This window comes from Cornus florida, unplaced genomic scaffold, assembly GCF_030987335.1.
Source record: "Cornus florida cultivar Cherokee Brave unplaced genomic scaffold, ASM3098733v1 CherokeeBrave_3.0.0_Hap2_Chr05, whole genome shotgun sequence".
Taxonomy (NCBI): domain Eukaryota; kingdom Viridiplantae; phylum Streptophyta; class Magnoliopsida; order Cornales; family Cornaceae; genus Cornus; species Cornus florida.
In genome coordinates, this window is record NW_026775575.1 from 80,134,450 (window position 1) to 80,153,743 (window position 19,294).

The window sequence follows — 19,294 nt, forward strand, 5'->3', positions numbered from 1 at the left end:
GGTCTTTAAACAAATTCTTGTAATATACGGATAAATAGTTTGGTAAACTTTTCCTTTCATAAAATCTTTAACTAAACAGAAATTCAATAATAATATCAAAATTGACCATTTTTTCTATAATAAAATTTACTATAATATTGGGGTGATAATTCAAGATTATGAAACTCACTTCTAATAAGTCGAAGAACGATCCTGATTGAAAGTTCATGTATCCATCATTAAAATCATAATTTCTCGTACCATCGTTGGAACCATGATGTCTCGTACCATCATCATTCGAATCATTATTAGACTTCCAATTCCACGGCGTAAAATATGAATCATCAACTTGTAAAAAAGAGGTGAGTCTTGAGTAGTCGATTTCTTCTCGATCATTCTCTAAATAGCTGACATTGTTTTGCTGATCATTATAACCCAAATCACACATCATCTGGTTCCATACCTGTCGTCGTAACATGTCCATCATGTTTTGTGCTAGTTGTAGTTGCTCAAGATATTGTCGCAGTCGTCGTTGATAGTGGTCTTCCGAGCTGACAAGAGGCACCAACTCATCTCTTTCATTATAGTAACAATCCGAGTGATTTCTGTAAGTTCCTATGTTTTCCATGGCTGTGACTGTAATTGTAAAGAACTCTCTTCTTCTTCTTCTTCTGTTTTTTTTTTTTTGGTGGCAATCACGATTTATATAATGGGGTTGTAAAGGCTTAATCTGATGAAATGGAATAGGAGTGTGATTGTTTCGTTAGAGGTTTGGTTGAATTATAATAACCAATTGAAGTTTATCTCTACTTTTTTTTAATTCAACTACAATTATAAGTAACTCTATTTACACACGCTAAGAATAAATTAGTTTTTGGTTAAAAAAAAAAAACGTAACGGACTAATCAATCTGTTTCGACATAATTTTTTTTTTTTTTTTTTTTTTTTTTTTGTGTTGGCAAAACCTATGTCATTTGGGTCAAATCTATCAAGTGTGAGTATAAAATAATTTGTATAAATAATTTTTGTTAAGTTTTAATAATTTTTTTTTTTTTTTGTAAATTTTTTATGACAGTCAAACACCAAAAAAAATATATATATATATATATATGTATATGTATATGTATATGTATATTGAAAAAAAAAAAATTACATCTAAACAGACAGAGCCCGATTAAGTCGCAAATACCTAAAATGTCATCTAATGTATTTTATGTACTTGGTTTATTAAGCGCATTTTGTCGCAAGTTTCTAATTTAAGAACCACTATCCTGACACCAACAAGAGACAAGTACCATGGTGAAAAATCACCTCCAATAAAATAGTGCCTTATTTGTTCTATTTTGGAATAAGTAGCCCAAAAATGATCACGTCAGCCATGTTTGGCATAGATCGTAAAAAAAATATTGGGAGCACCTTACGAAAATATTGGGATACATTTTCACTCACAAAAATGGAAGAAATGGACTACTGTGCAAATGAAGAGAATCTTAATCCCAAGTACCATACAATACGGATATCATACAAAAAATTTCAAAAAATAAAAATAAAAATACGTGGATACATCAAAAAAAAAAAAAAAAATGCATTGTTCGTTATTTTTGGCTGTGTCCAATCAAAAAATAATTCAAAAAATTTTAAAAATTTTAACATGCGTATAAATTCTATTTACATATTCGACAATTGTTTAAATATTAAATATTCAACACTGTCGGTCTGTCACGACATTCCTAATGAAATATGTGTGATTTATATTTAGCATTAAAGCATGTATATGAAAAGATAATTAGAATTTGATAGGTTAACGTGACTGAATCAAATCTATTCTTTGACGAAATAGTTTTGTTTTGATTAAAAAAAAAAAAATTTAAAGAATGATTGATGAGGTTGGAATTCTAAGTAATATTGAACTATTAATGATAATTGAATATAGATATTGATATTACTGATCACATGGATATTTGCGGACACTTTTGTAGCTCAACGACTTCGTTACTCTCACTGTTCTTGAGAGTTCAACTTCGAACTTTTAACTTAAAATAATAATCTAACATTTTTGCTTCGAGAAAAATATAAATATTTTAATTTTTAATTTTTCATTTGATTAGTTTGAATATATATATATACAGTTATTCCAGACTAAGGTTCGGTTTATTGGCTATCATATTTATCAAGGTCAAATACGTCCAATAGATAAGTCACTCTAATTTGCAAACAAATTTCTTGATGAAATCTTGAATAAAATCCAACTCCAAAGATTCTTATGATCCTTCAATTACATTGTTGATTTTTATCAAGATCTTAAAAAAGAGTGCAAGTCCTAATTTGATTACCTTGGGAGTAATCATCCACCTTTGTCTCCTATCTATACATATGTTGTTAAATCAATTAAACAGTATCTCAAGTCTTTACCTTGCCTTGTCATTTTTACTGCCAATTCGTTCAAAATCATTAAAACAGATGCCTCTAATATTGATTATGGTGGCATTCTAAAGCCAAAAGTCAGCCCAAACTCTCCTGAGCAGCTGGTTCGTTTCCATTATGATATCTGAAACAAAACGCAAAGTAATTATAGTGCTATTTAAAAAGAAATTATATCTATTGTTTTATGTATCAGTAAATTTCAAGATAATATTTTAAATCAAAAGTTTTTTTTGTTAGAGTTGACTGTCAAAGTACTAAAATTGTTTTAGAAAAAGATGTTCAATATATTGCTTCTAAACAAATTTTTTTTTAGGTGATAAGCTATTTTAAGCATATTTGATTTTGATATTAAATATATCAAAAGAATACGAACTCCATCCCAGACTTTCTTACCAGAGAATTCTTACAGAAAATCGATGGCCAATAGGCGGTCCAACAAGAAGGCTCCCCAAGGGAGACAACAAATTCAACCTTTTGATATACACGTCCCGAAGCTCCACTCCCGATAAAACAAGCCCCAAACTTTTTTATTAGAGAATTCTTACAAAAAAACCGATGGCGAACATGCGGTCCAACAAGAAATTCATTGTCTTCCTCTGCCCTTGCAGTAGTCATTGTTTTATCTGTTTTAGTTCAGTTGATTTTTGTTAGTACATTGATCCTTTTATAATAGTTTTCAAGATAATCAATGAAATTAACCTCTAATTTATGGTCAAGCATAAATTTTTTCCATTTATATATATATATATATATAACAAAATGTAAAACTGTAGAATCAAACCAAACTAAATCGACCATTTAAATTTGATTTGATTTGATTTTTTTTATTATTATTATGATTTCAAGAATCGTTAGATTCGATATGATTCTGATCCATGGATCAAACAGAGCCGTGGGCACCTTGAGCATTGGAGCAGGGCGGACCTAACCCAAATACCCAGAGAAGCAGTGATCAACAACGCTCGTGATCGATCATTAACGGGACACGTGTGCGGATACGATCGATGTAACCGTGACTCCTGATCATGCAGTGTCATTTATATTTTTATATTCCGTTGTCGAGCAAGAATCGAGTGCTCCTCAACCACCATATACCTCAAAATCTATTTATTCTTCGCAGCTTAATCGCCGGCCGTTTACCGGTCACTTATCTTCGCCGGAATTATTCCGAATTTCCAATCGGAAGATCGCCTGTACAAATTCATGCAGTTATCGAAGGTATGGACAATTGAAACCCTCTATTTTGGTTTCCAATTTTAGGGTTAGGGCATGACTTTTTTTTTTGGTTTCTCGAACACTTCGAATCAACTCAATACTGTTATAAATCATGATTTTTGTATGATTTTTTTTGTGAATTTTGCGTGAAATGCATGAATTTTGTTAGAATTCGGCAGATTTCAAAGTCAAGAGCTGATTTTTTTTTTCAGGCGATGAGGACTTTGCCTCTCACTTGTGTGGTTCGACCTCCCAGTACGTGAACACTATTACTATACACAAAAGGGATTACCTTTTGCAAAAAGTGTCCCAGTTTCGGAGATTATTGGTCTGCATTTGCTTAATTTTGGCATTGATAGTCATTGAAGAAGAAAATGCAAAATGGTATGGTCTATTTTCTTCTTTAAGCTTCAAATTTATTATTAGTGTTTTTGGTTGATTCCTTGCTGCTATGATTTGTTACTTCACTCCAATGAATGGTGTCAGTATATCATTTGACTTCTTTATATATATATATATGTGTATATATATATATAAGTAATTTTGACATTTTTCTTTTGACCGTTAGCACGCATAATCACACTGGCACATATTTATATTGCATTATAACAGTGAGCTTCCGAGCAGAGCTTGAATGAAATTTGATACACATCAGTGTTAGTTTTGAAGCATTGAAGGTTTTTTAACATGCACACGTTACACTTTGTAATTGGTTTCAGTTTGTTGTTTGATTGAATGATACGTGGGATCGCAAGCATTTGATCAGGGTTAAGGTCAAATTATGTTTAGTGTAGTTTGATTATATCGGAGATATTGGAAATCTTGCTTAAATCCATGGTATAAATTAGTGCCTCACGCTGTGTGATATTGGAACATATACTTGTGCGGCACACATCCTAATTGATGATTGATATGTTCTAGACAAGTACATCAGTGCCACTTTTGGGAATAAGTGCAGGATAATTTTACTGGGTATACTATCTCACTGATTAGAGGCTTTTCATATTGGCACACACATAGGCTGGTACATAGACATGTATATAAGAGAGTATAAGTGTATATATATATAATGTACATTCTTGGTCACCAGCTCATCATCTTGGTTCATACTGCAAACCATGTCATCATAAAATTATTAGATTTGAAATTTGTCAGTTAATCGGTTATGGTATTCTGTTACGGAGTATATTTTTTCCCTACAAACTTGACAATAGAGACCAACTGAGAGCTTATGTGTAAACATAAGGATATGATCAAATAGTGGTTGTGGGTATCTGAAGGGATTAGTCCCACTTCCAAAGGAGTTGGGGGCACATGAAAAGAGTATTGGTTAAGTAATGTGCCCCCTTACTTGTATTTTGTTTGTATTAGTATATACATCACAAGTAACATTTGTTCATAGATTTATAGAAACATGTAAGTTCTTATATTCTGCTTCTATAATGCCTATATATGCTGACCTGAACACTCTATGAATGTATAAGCATTTTCTTATGCTAATTTTGTAAAGAGCTCTTAGAATTTAGGGTTCAAAAAGGTCAAGGTTTACTTATAAAAAAAAAAAGGTCAAAGTTTGTATGAATAGATGATTGAAAAGTGATGGAATTGACTTGTTTCTAAAATTCAGTGATTGCAGGAATTTTATGAAGATTCGTGCAGGAATTTCCTGGATGAATTGTGGGGATTGGGCGTTAAATTAAAATTGAAAGATATCAAAAGGGATTAAGGTTGATAATTATGGGCTATAATATTTTTGGTCAATACTATAGCTCATACCCAGTAAATTTGGAAATGATCAAATCACTCCTAACTCCTGAAACTTAATAAAACATAATAAATCCGGCCAGCAGTGTACTAACTTAAATTGGACATAAATAATGACTCAAATCCAACTAAAACCTTGATCTTTGAAATATATTCCAATGCAAAAAAGTATATAGATTGAAGTAGATGGGGTCAACAGTAAAACTTTGGATTTCATGATCAGGCAAGCTCATGCTTGGTGAACTCAACATCTTAAAATGAATTCGTTTAATATATATATATTTAAAACAAAGTAATCTCTCTCTTGCCTATGCAAGAGAATTTGAGAAGGTAAAGGCTGCGGCTGTGATCTCCTAAGATGTTGCCAACACCTTTAGCCCCTGATTAAGCATTCTTCTAAGTTAGATTTGATCGTTCCTGATCATGGGGTCTTCACGTGCATATTACTGCCGCTTGAGCAGATCTAAAGGGACATGTAACCTTGCATCCTTAATGTGTAAAGAAACCAGAGTCTCATGAAACCAGTGGCGGACACAGAGGGGGGCTTGGGTGGGCTTGAGGCCCCCCCCCCAAAAAAAAAAAAAATTTTTTTTTTAGTATAGTATGTTCAGCCCAAATTTTAAAAAAAAAAAAAATTTTAATAGTAGTATTAGCCCCCCTTTTTAACTCATTCAAAAAAAATTTGCTTATGTAATTAAATTTATGTTCAATACTAGCCCCCCCCCCCCCCCCCCCCCCCCCATTGACAATTCCTGGATTCGCCCTTGCATGAAACTCCTTTGTTTCGGGAATCAAATGAGAAGCATCATTATTTTCCTTTCAAAAAAATGTTGTCTAAACTTGGTTTTTTCCCCAAAATCGTCTCCAATCTTTTCAACCCAACGTGCAATAAGTTTCTATTAACTTATCATTTACATTTACACCAACCCAAAGTGTATACTACTACTTCTTTGGACATCCTTTTGTGGTTGCTTTTACTCCGTAACTGGATTCTCTCTCTCTCTCTCTAATGCGCGCGCGCGCGCACACGCACAAACTATGAAGTTATTCATTTTTCTATGCCCTCATTTTATTTGTTTTAATCTAGCCATCTTATAGAATAAACTAACTCCGTTATGCTAATGTTGTATCCTTTCCAAATAAATTTTTTTTTTTTCAGTCTTTCCAGAATAAAGGATTTTGGATGGCACCGGGTGGTGGACATTTAACTGATGGGGATGCAGCATTTGATAATATGTCCAAAATTGAACCAAAGCGTTCTCATCAATGGTTTACTGATTCTACTGAACCAGAGTTATTCCCCAACAAGAAGCAAGCTGTACAGGTTTCAAATTGCAAATCGACCTCAGGAATTTTTAATGCAAATGCTCCTCCTTGGGAGAATGCGTCCAGTTTCCAATCAGTCCCAAACCAATTCATTGACCGGCTATTTGGATCTGATACAACGAGGCCTGTCAATTTTATTGAAAGAAATGTTTCTCCTGCTGGAATAGACAACTCAAATATGAGAAAAAAGAGTGTAAATGAACAATTTAGAAATGATCCATCTGTTGGTTTGTCTGTATCTCCTATCATGGAAGACCCAGAAACATGTCTCAGCTATGGTGGAATTAGAAAAGTTAAGGTCAATCAGGTTAAGGACTTTGAGAATGCTCTGCATGAACCAAGGGAATGTAGTAGTGGCACATCCATGGGTCAGGTATATAACAGGGGGATAGAAACCAGTTTTATCTCAATGGGGCAAGCCTACAGTAGGGAAGATGATAGTGTCATGTTAATGGGCCGCACCTATAATGGATCCATGGGTTCCACCTCTGAAAAAGGAGATAACAATACATTAGCGATTGGTCACACCTATAATAAGGGAGAGATAAATTCAGTATCTTTTGGTGGCTTTCATGAGGATCCTGAAATTGACCTATTAGCCCGTCCCATAAGCAGCTATGGCTTGTTGTACGGTCAATCTTCAGTTGAGAAATCAGAAACACCCAGCAAAAAGGAGTTGGATGCATCAAATACCCAGAGTGTTGTAAATGCTTCCCAACCAGCTAAAGCCAGAACAGAGCCTGTGTCCAAGAATAAGTTGGAGCTGAAAATGGCTAGGAAAGAAGCTCCAAACAGCTTTCCTTCAAATGTCAGAAGCTTGATATCAACCGGTATGCTTGATGGAGTGCCTGTGAAGTATGTTTCTGTGTCACGAGAGGTAAATCAGTCTTCCTTTGTTTCAATTTCCTCATTTTTTTGTAGTTTACTGACTTATTGTATTTTCTTCTTGTGATAAGGAACTCCGTGGAATTATAAAAGGTTCTGGCTATCTTTGCGGGTGCCAAACATGTAATTACTCCAAGGTATGTCATATATTTGTTGTCAGATCCATTTTGACTCTCTTGAATAAATGGTGGATACATTGGTTTTTGTTAGGCACTCAATGCTTATGAGTTTGAGCGTCATGCTGGTTCCAAAACAAAGCATCCTAATAATCATATATACTTCGAAAATGGGAAGACTATCTATCAGATAGTCCAGGAGTTAAGGAGCACCCCCCAGAGTTCTTTGTTCGATGCAATACAAACTGTGACTGGTTCACCAATTAATCAAAAATCCTTCCGCATCTGGAAAGGTAATGAAAATTTTCTAGCTGAGTTGCTGCTTTTTTAAAGACATTCTTTAATGTTAGGCCCTCTCTCATCTTATAAAAAGGAGGGAAGAGGTATATATGTATGTATGTGGTATATATATGTAGGTATATATATATATATATAGAGAGAGAGAGAGAGGGAGCAGAAGAGCTTTCTTTGAATCATAAATATCAATTATGGTAGTCTATTCTCCTCCTTTTCTTTATGTTTTCCTTTTCTTCAGAGTCATTTCAAGCAGCAACTCGTGAACTTCAGCGTATCTACGGGAAGGAAGAACTGAATTTATAATAGCAGTGCAGTGAGCCTCCAATCAAAATGGTAGAAAATTGTAAATTATGTACTCTTGTATGTAATGCTGATTAGTATGGCCAAAGTGGTGCGTGTTTTCTTTTTAATAATTTCGCATACAGCTAATGTAATGTTAAATTTGAAATTGTTATAATGGTTTGTTAGGATTGAGTTCTTTTTGACTATAACTTAATAGAAAATGAGTGTTCTCTTCTCACGGTGTTCCATTGTCAGACCATTCTTGACCGACCTGTTGTTTTAATGATCGTCTCTGAAGATGAACTATTTTTAGTGGAAAAGTAATGTAAAAATGTTTTATAGGAATTGGGAGAGGTATAGCAAAGTTCACCTTGTTCTAGTATTCAACCTCTTGTTTCCAGCATGCAGAAAGGGAGGAGAAATGAGATTGTATTTGTTTACTTTTGAAGCTTCTGTTCAATGGTTCCATTTTCGTTTAGTTCTCGGATTTTTAATCGTTGCAACAGGAGGCGGCAAAGTAGAAAGAATATTGTAAACACTCATTTCGTTGTTTTGTGAGAATATTGGATTTTTTTTTTTTTTTTTCTTTTTGGTGGGGGGGGGGGGGGGGGGGGGGGGGGAATTATCTTTATTATACCATTTCTTCTCCTTTTTTCTTTTTTTCTTTTTTTTTGCCTTTTTTCGTTTTTTGGGAGCAGGTTAAATGATCATAATACCTCAGAGTCTGTCTGCAAGCCTCTACTGTATATCCCTAGCTATTGAAAAGAAAACTTCCTCCACATTAAGATTTGTCTTTGCACTCTATGGGGGAAGGAAAAAGAAAAAGTATATTTAAAGATTAAATGGAATTTTGATATTTTTGCCGGGCAAGATATTCTTCATAATTAGTTAAATTGATTCAAAGAAGCATGCTGGTCAATGTTGCCAATCTAGTTCCTAATGTCTGAAAACATATGCATCAAAATCTCATCAATGGTGTATGACGTGGCTGTTATTTATTGGTAGGGAGATTTTTCCCTCCACAGGTTACAAAGCGGAAATCTAGGAATGATGAAATTGGTGGTTGCATGGTGGAGATCTGTGTTTGGTATTGTGGATTTGTTTTTTGCTTTATACAGATTAAGGTTGAAATAGGTTTTCATTGTTTCATCCGGACCAATTGTTTCATCCGAACTGTCATCCGGAAGGACTTGTATTCTTATCACTTAATTGCACGTCCTTTTAAATATTCTAATCCCCAATAAAAAAAAATTAATAATTTACCAAACCGGATCACTTCATTTTATTAGTGTGTTTGTATTGATTGGTATGTCAATCCAATGTAACAAATAATTTTTTCGGAAGGAGTATTATTTTCCTTCCATTATTCAACGGAAAACAAGGTATTTAAATTAGAACTTAAGAGAATTACTAGCCGAGAGGTCTGACGGGTGGTGAAACAGATGAATCGGAAGCTAGGAGAACAAGTGTTTCATTTGCCTGTGCCAACAAGATTGGGCCTCGCCTTTTATTTTGGATACCCCTCCTGTACTTTTTTGTGCATTCTGATCCCCTCCTGATACTGTATTAAAAATGGTGTTAGTCCGTCCTCACTCTATTAGGGTGTTGGACTTACCTACCTATCAACTCCGTCTTGAATACATTACGGCTTTTTCCTTTTCAGTATTCGATTTTGGTAGAACTATCGCTTGAGACCTCTCACTGTGCGACAAAGTACAAAGTAAATACTACTTCCGAATTATATTAGTTGTCCATTTCGAAAATTTTGACTCACTACCATTATCATTTTTAGTCATATTTCTTTTATATAGTTATATACTACTTATATTCCATATTAAATGTCTACTTTGGTAATTTTGGCTTACAAAAATTGTGAGTCAAAATTTTTGAAGTGGACAACTAATATGGAATGGAAGTAGTAATTTATTGTTGCTTGGCAGATCACGTGCTTAAAATAGTGTTAGTTCATGACATTAATATATCCAAAATTTTCTTTTAATTTATGAGAGATTGTTTAGGGTGGGACAATTTGGACAACACTGACTATTTGGGAGCTTCCTTCCTCCCGTAATTGTAAAGAGGCTATGTCCCGCAGGCAAAACACGAGCGCTCATACTCATCCCACATGGCGTCAACAAGGAAGGAGTAGAATATAGTTTTACTTATATGGATGGAGTATTACATTGGAATTTTCTAAAATGTTAAAGAGGTGGTAGATATTTGCAGGAAGGGTAGAGAATATTCTATAAAATTATGAAGTTTTGAAAAGTTGTTGAACTCTATAAATAGGTAAGGATCCATATGTAACAAACAAGTTCCCAGACTAAGAGTGAGACACAAACCACATTGGAACGGTTCATATATACCAAAAAATCATGATTTTTCAAATAGGTTTTAAAAGAAACTAAATGTAGTATCATTTTTCCACTGACAATATGAAAGTTAACGTTAACATTTATAATTATTTATAATTGGTAGTGCCGGTGTTTCCGACAGGATGCCTAATGTGCAAATGTTTCTGTCCAGTGGGGAAGTATTTCAAAAATTCTTCTGAGGGTAAGTATTTACTGTATAGGCTAATTATGTGTTCCCATCCCGAGGAAAGTTAGAGTGGTTAATTTTCCATGTACTACTACTTTACCCTATTATTCCATTACTACCCTATTCTAACGAGTAATAATGTAAATATGTATTAATTTAGAAAAATAAATTTAAATAAGTGAATGAATTTTCTAAATGAAATGACAAATCTCATCCTTGAATTCAATAATTAAACAAGAAAACATATAATTCAATATACAAATGCATCAAGAAAAGAAAAGAAAAAAAAAAATTAAGAATTTTGCTAAATGGTGGTTCCGCATTTAATACAAATGTAATTACCTTCATCGCTTCACGTGTTGGCTTTGTTCATAGTTGTAATCCGAATATGTTTAAAGGAAGAGATCTCTAATACAGAGAGAGGGTTATTTGGGAGGTTAGAAAGGTTATACACAAAACGGTAAAAGCATAGGTTGAGATTATATGAAAAGTTCACTTGTTATTTGTAATCAAATCTCTATATTATAGAGAAATTATTATATAGTTTGGAAGGCATTGGTCGGTGTGAATCGCCAAACACCTAACCAAAAGTTATTAAAATTTACACATTTTAGACACGTTTATTTATATCTCGAAATAAGCTGATGCAAAAAACAAAAGAAAATTATTTTTATGCCAATCATTTAAAATGATTTCTTTGACCTACAACTTCTGATTGCTTATATTTATAAAATACAAGACTTCCTTATATTTAGTATATGTGACCAATCAAAGATGATAGGGAAGATAATTCACTTTAACTAGTCTGCCAAAGTATCATTCCCAAAAAAGAAAAAGAAAAAGTATCACTACTCAAAACAAAGGGATTCACTTTAACTAGTCTGCCAAAGTATCATTCCGAAGTTTAAAAAAACAAAAAAAAGTTTTTTATCAAACACCATCAACACAAATAAAATATGCAATTAAATATGCAATTGATACAATGTATATAATTGCAGCATATGCCAATCAAATATCATCTGAAAATACAAGAGATACCAAAATATTCAAATCAGCCCATCAATTTCACACTTGCAATTTTAGACCCAAATCAAACCATTATATTCCAGATATGCACTAAATATGAGGACCAAAATCATCCAAAATCACAACCAGATACAATTTCTATCATAAAGGATAGACAGTAATAGTAACCTAATAATACTAAAACCAAATCCTAACCCTAACCCTAACCCTAGAAATAGATGCAAAGATAGGTTCTTCAAACACCATAACACTAATCGATCAACAAATTAATCACCTTCAAGAGCTAGTGAACTTAGTCACAGCCTTAGTCCCCTCCGACACGGCGTGCTTGGCCAATTCACCGGGAAGCACGAGCCTGACGGCGGTCTGGATCTCCCGAGAGGTGATGGTGGGCTTCTTGTTGTACCTGGCTAGCCTGGAGGACTCCTGAGCGAGCTTCTCGAAGATGTCGTTGATGAAGCTGTTCATTATCCCCATGGCCTTGCTCGAGATCCCGATGTCGGGGTGGACCTGCTTCAGCACCTTGAAGATGTAGATCTTGTAGGTCTCGACGCTCTTCTTCGTCCTCTTCTTCTTCTTGTCCCCGGCGGCGGCGCCTCCCTCCTTCGGCAGCTTCTTCCCGGCCTTGGGCTTCTTCTCCGCCGGAGCCTTCTCAGCCACGGTCTTCTTCTCCTCCGCCGGCTTCTTCTCTGCGGGCTTCTTCTCTGCCTTGGGTGCCATCAGAGATTTAGAGAGAGAAAATTAGGGTTACGAATTGAGAGGACAGAGGCGAGTGATGATGAATATCTGAAATAGCTTTGAAAAGATGAGGGGTCGGAAGAAGTTTATATAGAAGGTGAAAGCGAAGTCTTATTGGTTACTGACATTGGACGAGGATCGATGACTTGGCAACTGTCCACGACGTTGGATCTGGATTGGATGGATGAGTTAATGACGGTCAAGATGATATTAACTTTTGCTGGGCTTAAAAGAATAATTTGGATTGGCGCCAATTGTGTAAGGCGGTCGAACCATGGTTTTCAATTAGAAATCGTCTTTTGAACCGAAGAGTATGAAGGCCACGTCTTTCTCGGCCCCTCATTTCGGTTTAATACCATTCGGTGTATCAATCACTGCTATTTTCTATTTTTGCACGCACAAAATTAATGGTTCCTTTGTTATTTTTGTTTTGGTTTAGGACTTTAGGTAGTGGGTGAAATCACTTGAGGGATCAATTTCGGTCTAATTAAGTTAGGCTCCAATTAGGACTGAAATAATGTCTATTGTTGAGGTTACTAATATTTCAATATTATTAATACGTTAATCAAATAATTTGAATTAGGTTGAGGTTGAGATGATTTGAATTGTCTGACATCTTTGTCCAATTTTAATTCAAATTGAGGTGGTCTTGAAATTTTTAACTCTATTCAACGACCAAGTTGGAATCAGGTTGAATGGGCTTTGTCCATCCAAGTCACAACCTTTATAAATTTAACAAAATTTACTTTTGATTGAAAATTAATGTTTGTTTTTAAGAAACAAAATCTATTAACCAAGTGAATTTTCGAACATTTTTTTCTTTTTTATTCAATTTGCAACTCGGTGAGAGAAAATAACATGAACAAGGTGAAAAGAATTTCCTATTTTTTCTAATTATTGGATAGCAATTTATTTTTTCCTAAATTATTGGGAAAAAAGATAAGAAAATTAAACAATTCTAGTAGTGACTTAAGAAATAAAAATTCTTTCTGTTGTGATATTTCTTTTATTTCATTCACTAAATTATGCAAGTGAGACAAGGCTCGGGTTCTTATGCTCAATGCACTCTTTGCCATTGAATTGTCTCACATTGATAACATATGGTTACATGAGCAATAAAGTATGGCTTTTCTAATTTTTCATCTCTTGGCTGGTGTTGTTGAAAGTTTGTGCACAGCGGAATGATTGTGAATATAATATGAATAGATAACATGAAAGAATGGTGAATAGATTTAACTTGCTATTTTATTTAATTTTTACATATTTTAATTTTGCGAAATAAAACTAAAATCAAATCACTAAGCAAAAATAAAGTGCAAGTAAAGTAAATAGAGTTTAAAAGATGACATCAGAATTTTAGTGAGAAAACCCCAATTGGTATAATAGACCAATTGTAACAGGAAAAATCTTGTTGGACTGTACAGTCCTGAGATAAACAATCCACTATGTTTGAAGCAAAGTATACCGAATTTTGACTCAGTCTCACACCCTATCGTTCTGTCAAAAAATAATTACTGACGATCCCTAACTTTGCGACTCCTCCGTCCAACCGTTCTCGACCTCAAGCTTACTCTTGATCTCTGTAGAAGAGTTGCAGGTAGATCAAACAACACTCCACGAATGCTTTGACCACTTCAAAGTGTAATCGCTTCACCCTTTTTCTTCTATATCTGAATTTGACGAAGAACAGATGAATTCTGCTTTTTTGGGATTTCTGAATCTTCAATTATGCTTCAATTCTGATGAGATAGAAAACAACACTAATAAATCACTCTTGTGTTTATGTGTGTGCTCTCAAAAATAAAATCAGAAAAATCAGATTGATTTTCTGAATAAAAATATCTCTCAAAGATGGCTTTTAATAGATTTGAATTTTGTATGCAAAAACTGCGAATAAACATATGTGTATGACAAGGTTTATATAGAGTTTAGAATGTCTTAGTCCCTTTGAAAATATGAAAAATTTGTGCACCGAACTTGGAACAATTTTAGACCAACTAGGAAATAATTCTGAAACAAGAAACTGAAAGTTGGATTACTGTCAGACTACTTGAACCGGTTCAGATGGGCTGAACCGGTTCAAGTTTGGCAGATTGGTTTTCGAATCCAATCTTGAAGCCTTGAACTGGTTCAGAGGGGCTGAACCAGTTCAAGTTGGCCAGAACTTGAAACTTGGTTCTTTTAAGCCTAAAAACACTATATGGTAAGTTTGAAATAACTAGCAAGTGTATAATGTGTCCTAATCTATTTAGAATCATTCCTAATATGTTGTTCTTACCTTTTTCTTCGAATGATCTCAGTTATGGTAACTTTGAATAACCTTCCAATTCCGCAGTCACTATCGATCCCGATATAGTAACTTGAATTACAACTCGATTAGGACTTATTTTGACACCGAAAATTGCCAATAACAAAATATATATTTTTCACAATCTCCCCAAAATATATATCTCACAAGTGTTTCATTCACTTTTTGAAAAGGGACTATTGTTAGGAGTATCTCTCTAAATGAAAAGTGAAATGAATATAAATTAGTGTGTATTTTTCATTACGCGCTCCGTCCAAAGGTGTTCAGGTCCGCCACCAAGGTAAGCAAGGTAGCGCGACCATAACAAAGGCATTGCAAGTTTGAATATGGAAGATTGTTAGAGGTGCCTCACATTGAATCCATATGAAAAATGAAATTTGTTTGAATTAGTATATATGCATTACCACCCCATAAGTTGAGCTTTTGCTTACAACAATTCTCTTCAAACGTCTTGCAATCACTATCAAACCACATGTGTTCAACAAGGATCAAGTTTTTTTTGAGTATAAAATGAGTTCCAAGTGCAAGAACTACAAAAATGTGTTGACTTCTTGATTTAATGGTGTTATAGTTGTTGGAATATATTTCAAAATATTTTTATAATATTTTAAAAACTATATATGTATATAATTAAAGTTTAATCATTTTAATTCATGCCCCTTTAAACAATAAAGTTTTTTATTTATTTCATGCATCAATAAATGAGACGTTTTTACACCAGGTGTTTTGTACCCTAATAGTACTTCTTTACCTTTCAAAATAAAAGATTGAGGGTTCAAGTCCTCATAGGGATAAAAATGAGTGTATGAGTGTGTGAGTGTGTTTCTTTTTCCATAAAAAGTTATACAAATTTTCATTAGTGTAATATATGAATTAATTCATTCAATATATATATATATATATTGAGGTTTGAGCACATTTATGACTCATTTAGATCTATATAATGAACACACTTACCTCACTCAAACACACATATATTAAGTTAAATCTCAACTCATACTAAAAAAAATCTCTTTTAATTTTCATAATTGGACATTTTAAATAAACTTAATTGCACTCAATAGTTATCATACAAATACATTATGGTTGGATCAAGTCCAATCTTAATTGAATCCCGGATATAGAGTTGACATGATCATTTACACCTTGTAGGAGATTTCGAGTATTATATAACTTTTGATTAGTGTAATATATGAATTAATTTATTAAAAAATAGTAATATGTTTTTTGAGGTTTGAGCACGTTTATGACTCATAGTGGGAGATCTATATAATGAGTACAACTTACCTCACTCAAACATATAGTAAGTTAAATCCCAACTCATACTCAAAAATTCTCTTTTAATTTTCATATATAATTGAGCATTTTGAAATGATCTTAATTGCACTTAATAGTTATCATACAAAATACATTGTGCCCTTGGATCAAGTCCAATCTTGATTAAATCCTGGATATAGAGCTGCCATGATCCTTTGCATATACCTTGTAGGAGATTTCAAGTATCTTTCAGAAGCTATAATGCAACTCCAATCTATAGTCCGAGTTCTCTAAAATTTTTATTTCCGTCAATTTGTAAATGCAAGTGATTTTTATGATTTGTCATATTTATTTATTTATTTTTAACAATTATTGCATTGGTGTTGTATATTCAATATAAATCTGTTGCATTAATATTACATTGTTATTTTATCATAATTTAATGCACCATTGATTTAACAATGCATAGGATAGACACAGAACATGCGATAAAAAGGAGATGGATTCATCAAATAAGTTCAAGTTCGAGTTCGGTATAAATGTGTTGCATTAATGTTACATGCATTGTTATTTTATCATAATTCAACGCACTGTTGATTTAATGGTGCATAGAATGGACACAGAACATGGGATAAAAAGGAGATGGATTCATCAAATAAGTTCATATTAGAGACTTAACACTGCAAGCATTAAGGGTGTTAAAAAAAATATATTTAAAATAGGACTTGATCGAGTTGGACATTGTGATTAGATCCTTTTTTAGGATGACAAACATAAATTATTTAGGGGTTTTTTTTTATACTTAAATTCCGTAATTTCGTATAGGTTTTGACAATGGTTTATTTAAATATATATATATATATATATATATATATATATATTAGAAATTGATCATATTTTTAGACCATTCTGCTAATCAACAAACGGTTCACTAAATAATGTTACAACTAAGAGTGTTTTCTTTATTTTTTTATTTCAAAACTACCAATTTCTCTTAAACTACCCTATTCACTTCCCACCGCTCTTGACACTTTAACATGAATACTTTTACAATAAGATAAAATCCTATTTGAGTTGTGAAAAAAAAATTTTTGGAAAACTCTTGCCCCTTCCACAGATAAAGTTCATTTTATGAATATTTTACGTACTCAGATTCAGTCATCAATGGATAAAAATAAATAAATCGAAACCTTTGTTGCACACTGTTAAAGTTACTATACTTGAGTAACAAGTTTTTCCTAATAGGACTAATTGATTGTTCTCATAATTTTTCTCCTATATAAAGGAGTTTTCACCATTGTATTGAATATGAAAAGATAGATTATTATAATAAAATATATGTAACCCTTTGGGTTTTGTGTTTCATAGACGTATGTCCTAGTGGTTGAACTACGTATATTTTTGCCTTGTGTTTTTCATACTTTGTTTCTATATTCAATTTTAACATGGTATCAGAGTAGATTTATTGTACCCTACTTTAGATCATTCTTCCGCTTATTTCATCTTAATTGATTTTCTCTGCATTATCAAAATGTTAGGCAAAAATTGTTGACTTTTTGCCATCGTTTTGCACGTTGTATCATTTTATGCATTTCTTCATGTTAACTGAATAATGACATCTTCAAAGGAGTCTCTTTGTGACTATATCATTAGGGGGAGCCTCTACACCAAATATCATCATATATTTTCATCTTTTTATCACTGCAAAGTTATTTTTTGTATGTTTAAATGCATATTGTTGGTTATATATATGCCAAATTTCTGATGAAATGCTCAGAATCATGGTCTTCACTCTTGCAGACCCTATGTTCACTTGCGTATACCTTCACCAAATCATTGGAAAAAAGATATGTTTCATAATTGGTATACAAGCAGTGATTGTGACAGCAAAGACCTAAATGTCTGAGGCCCATCTAATGTTGTCTGCATGGTGATAAGAATCTTGCAGAAACAGTTGCTAATGTGCTTACTTCACCCTTTTATTGCTCTCGAAGTCGAGGCCCCAAGGAGGAATCTGAACTGTAAGATCTATGATAATTTATTAATTAGAATAGGAATTGCCTCCAGTTTGTATCATTCTTCTAGAGGACACCTGAGGAAATATTTGAGATGGGCTGACTATACAGCAATAGTTACAGCAACAGTGTCTCTCTCAAAGGCACTCAGGGATGGAAATCCAAAATTGCTAATGGCAGTGTCTGATTTGTTTATACCTGTCCAGCCTCTGATGGTTTCAGATATTCACAATGGGATAATAGAGGTAGCCTTCGCAAAAAGAGCATTACAAGATCTAAAAATGAAGATAGCCCACAATGTGCATAAGATGTTGTCACTGTTAGGGGGTATACTTTTCGTTGCCAATAATATCTTCCCCCAAACTCCATTCCTTCATGTTTGTTGGCATTTTGCCGTAGCAGTTGGTGTTGGCACCTGTAACAAGCTTCTTGAGTAGTGTAGCATTCTAGATTTATTACTTAAATACAAATATACCCAAATATCCTCCAGCCTAGAAGACCAACATGGGTTACGGGACCAAGTGTCAAGAAGAAAATAAGGGATGTCATCTTGGATCTGCGTTTCTGCCACTTCAATGGATGAACCCATATTGGGTTTCTCACTTTTTATTTTTTATTTTTTCTTTTTTTTGCGTAGAAGAATCAAATTTATTTCCACCACAAAATGAAGCTACAATGGAGAGTTGTATGACTTTTTTTCAATGTTTTAAAGGTTTAAGGCAAGGTGATCCACTCTCACCCTTCACAATTGTCATGCAATTTTTTTCACGCATTATGTAGAAACTCATCTCTAAATAGCCCATTATTCAAATTCCATAGGAAATGTAAGACAATGTTAATCAAGGTAGAAGTCAACCCTAAAGCTCAATTCTTGCACAAATCTACAATTGTATCAGAGAAAGACTGCCTTCTTTCTCTAAACCAGAAGAACTGTCTGCTTCGAAACGAGTTTACAGAGCATGGGATCTACCTAATTCTTTCCTCCGTCCACCACCCCGACCTCCAGATTGAGCCATCACTTCCTCCTCTTAGACGATTGAATGCTTAATGAATTAGATGAAAACGCACTCCCATTCACCTATAACATGTCAGAACTCAAAAAATTGTGAAGGTGTATGGCA

At 33.6% G+C, this 19,294-nt stretch overlaps 2 protein-coding genes and 1 pseudogene across 2 annotated transcripts; 2 read left to right on the top strand and 1 right to left on the bottom strand.

The window, feature by feature from the left end:
- The first annotated feature begins 3,454 nt into the window (after positions 1–3,454).
- Positions 3,455–8,526, top strand: LOC132307059 (uncharacterized). Its single transcript, XM_059804716.1, has 6 exons — positions 3,455–3,621; positions 3,831–4,002; positions 6,542–7,585; positions 7,665–7,730; positions 7,804–8,002; positions 8,245–8,526. Exons 2-6 carry the CDS (start codon positions 4,000–4,002, stop codon positions 8,307–8,309), a joined length of 1,377 nt encoding a protein of 458 aa, XP_059660699.1. The 5' UTR covers positions 3,455–3,621; positions 3,831–3,999; the 3' UTR covers positions 8,310–8,526.
- Positions 8,527–11,906: 3,380 nt separating this feature from the next.
- Positions 11,907–12,662, bottom strand: LOC132307060 (histone H2B). The gene has a single exon (XM_059804717.1). The coding sequence runs from the start codon at positions 12,573–12,575 to the stop codon at positions 12,132–12,134; it is 444 nt and encodes a 147-aa protein (XP_059660700.1). The 5' UTR covers positions 12,576–12,662; the 3' UTR covers positions 11,907–12,131.
- A 5,277-nt stretch (positions 12,663–17,939) lies between these two features.
- On the top strand, positions 17,940–18,610 carry LOC132309545 (uncharacterized; annotated as a pseudogene).
- The last annotated feature ends 684 nt before the right edge of the window (positions 18,611–19,294 follow it).

What these genes read in the sequence shown, in the direction of transcription:
- LOC132307059 (XM_059804716.1), top strand. An exon ending in AAACATGTAATTACTCCAAG is followed by an intron (nt 7,731 to 7,803) that starts GTATGTCATATA and finishes GGTTTTTGTTAG; the next exon opens with GCACTCAATGCTTATGAGTT. An exon ending in ATCCTTCCGCATCTGGAAAG is followed by an intron (nt 8,003 to 8,244) that starts GTAATGAAAATT and finishes CCTTTTCTTCAG; the next exon opens with AGTCATTTCAAGCAGCAACT.
- LOC132307060 (XM_059804717.1), bottom strand. Translation starts at nt 12,575, where the DNA reads ATGGCACCCAAGGCAGAGAAGAAGCCCGCAGAGAAGAAGCCGGCGGAG.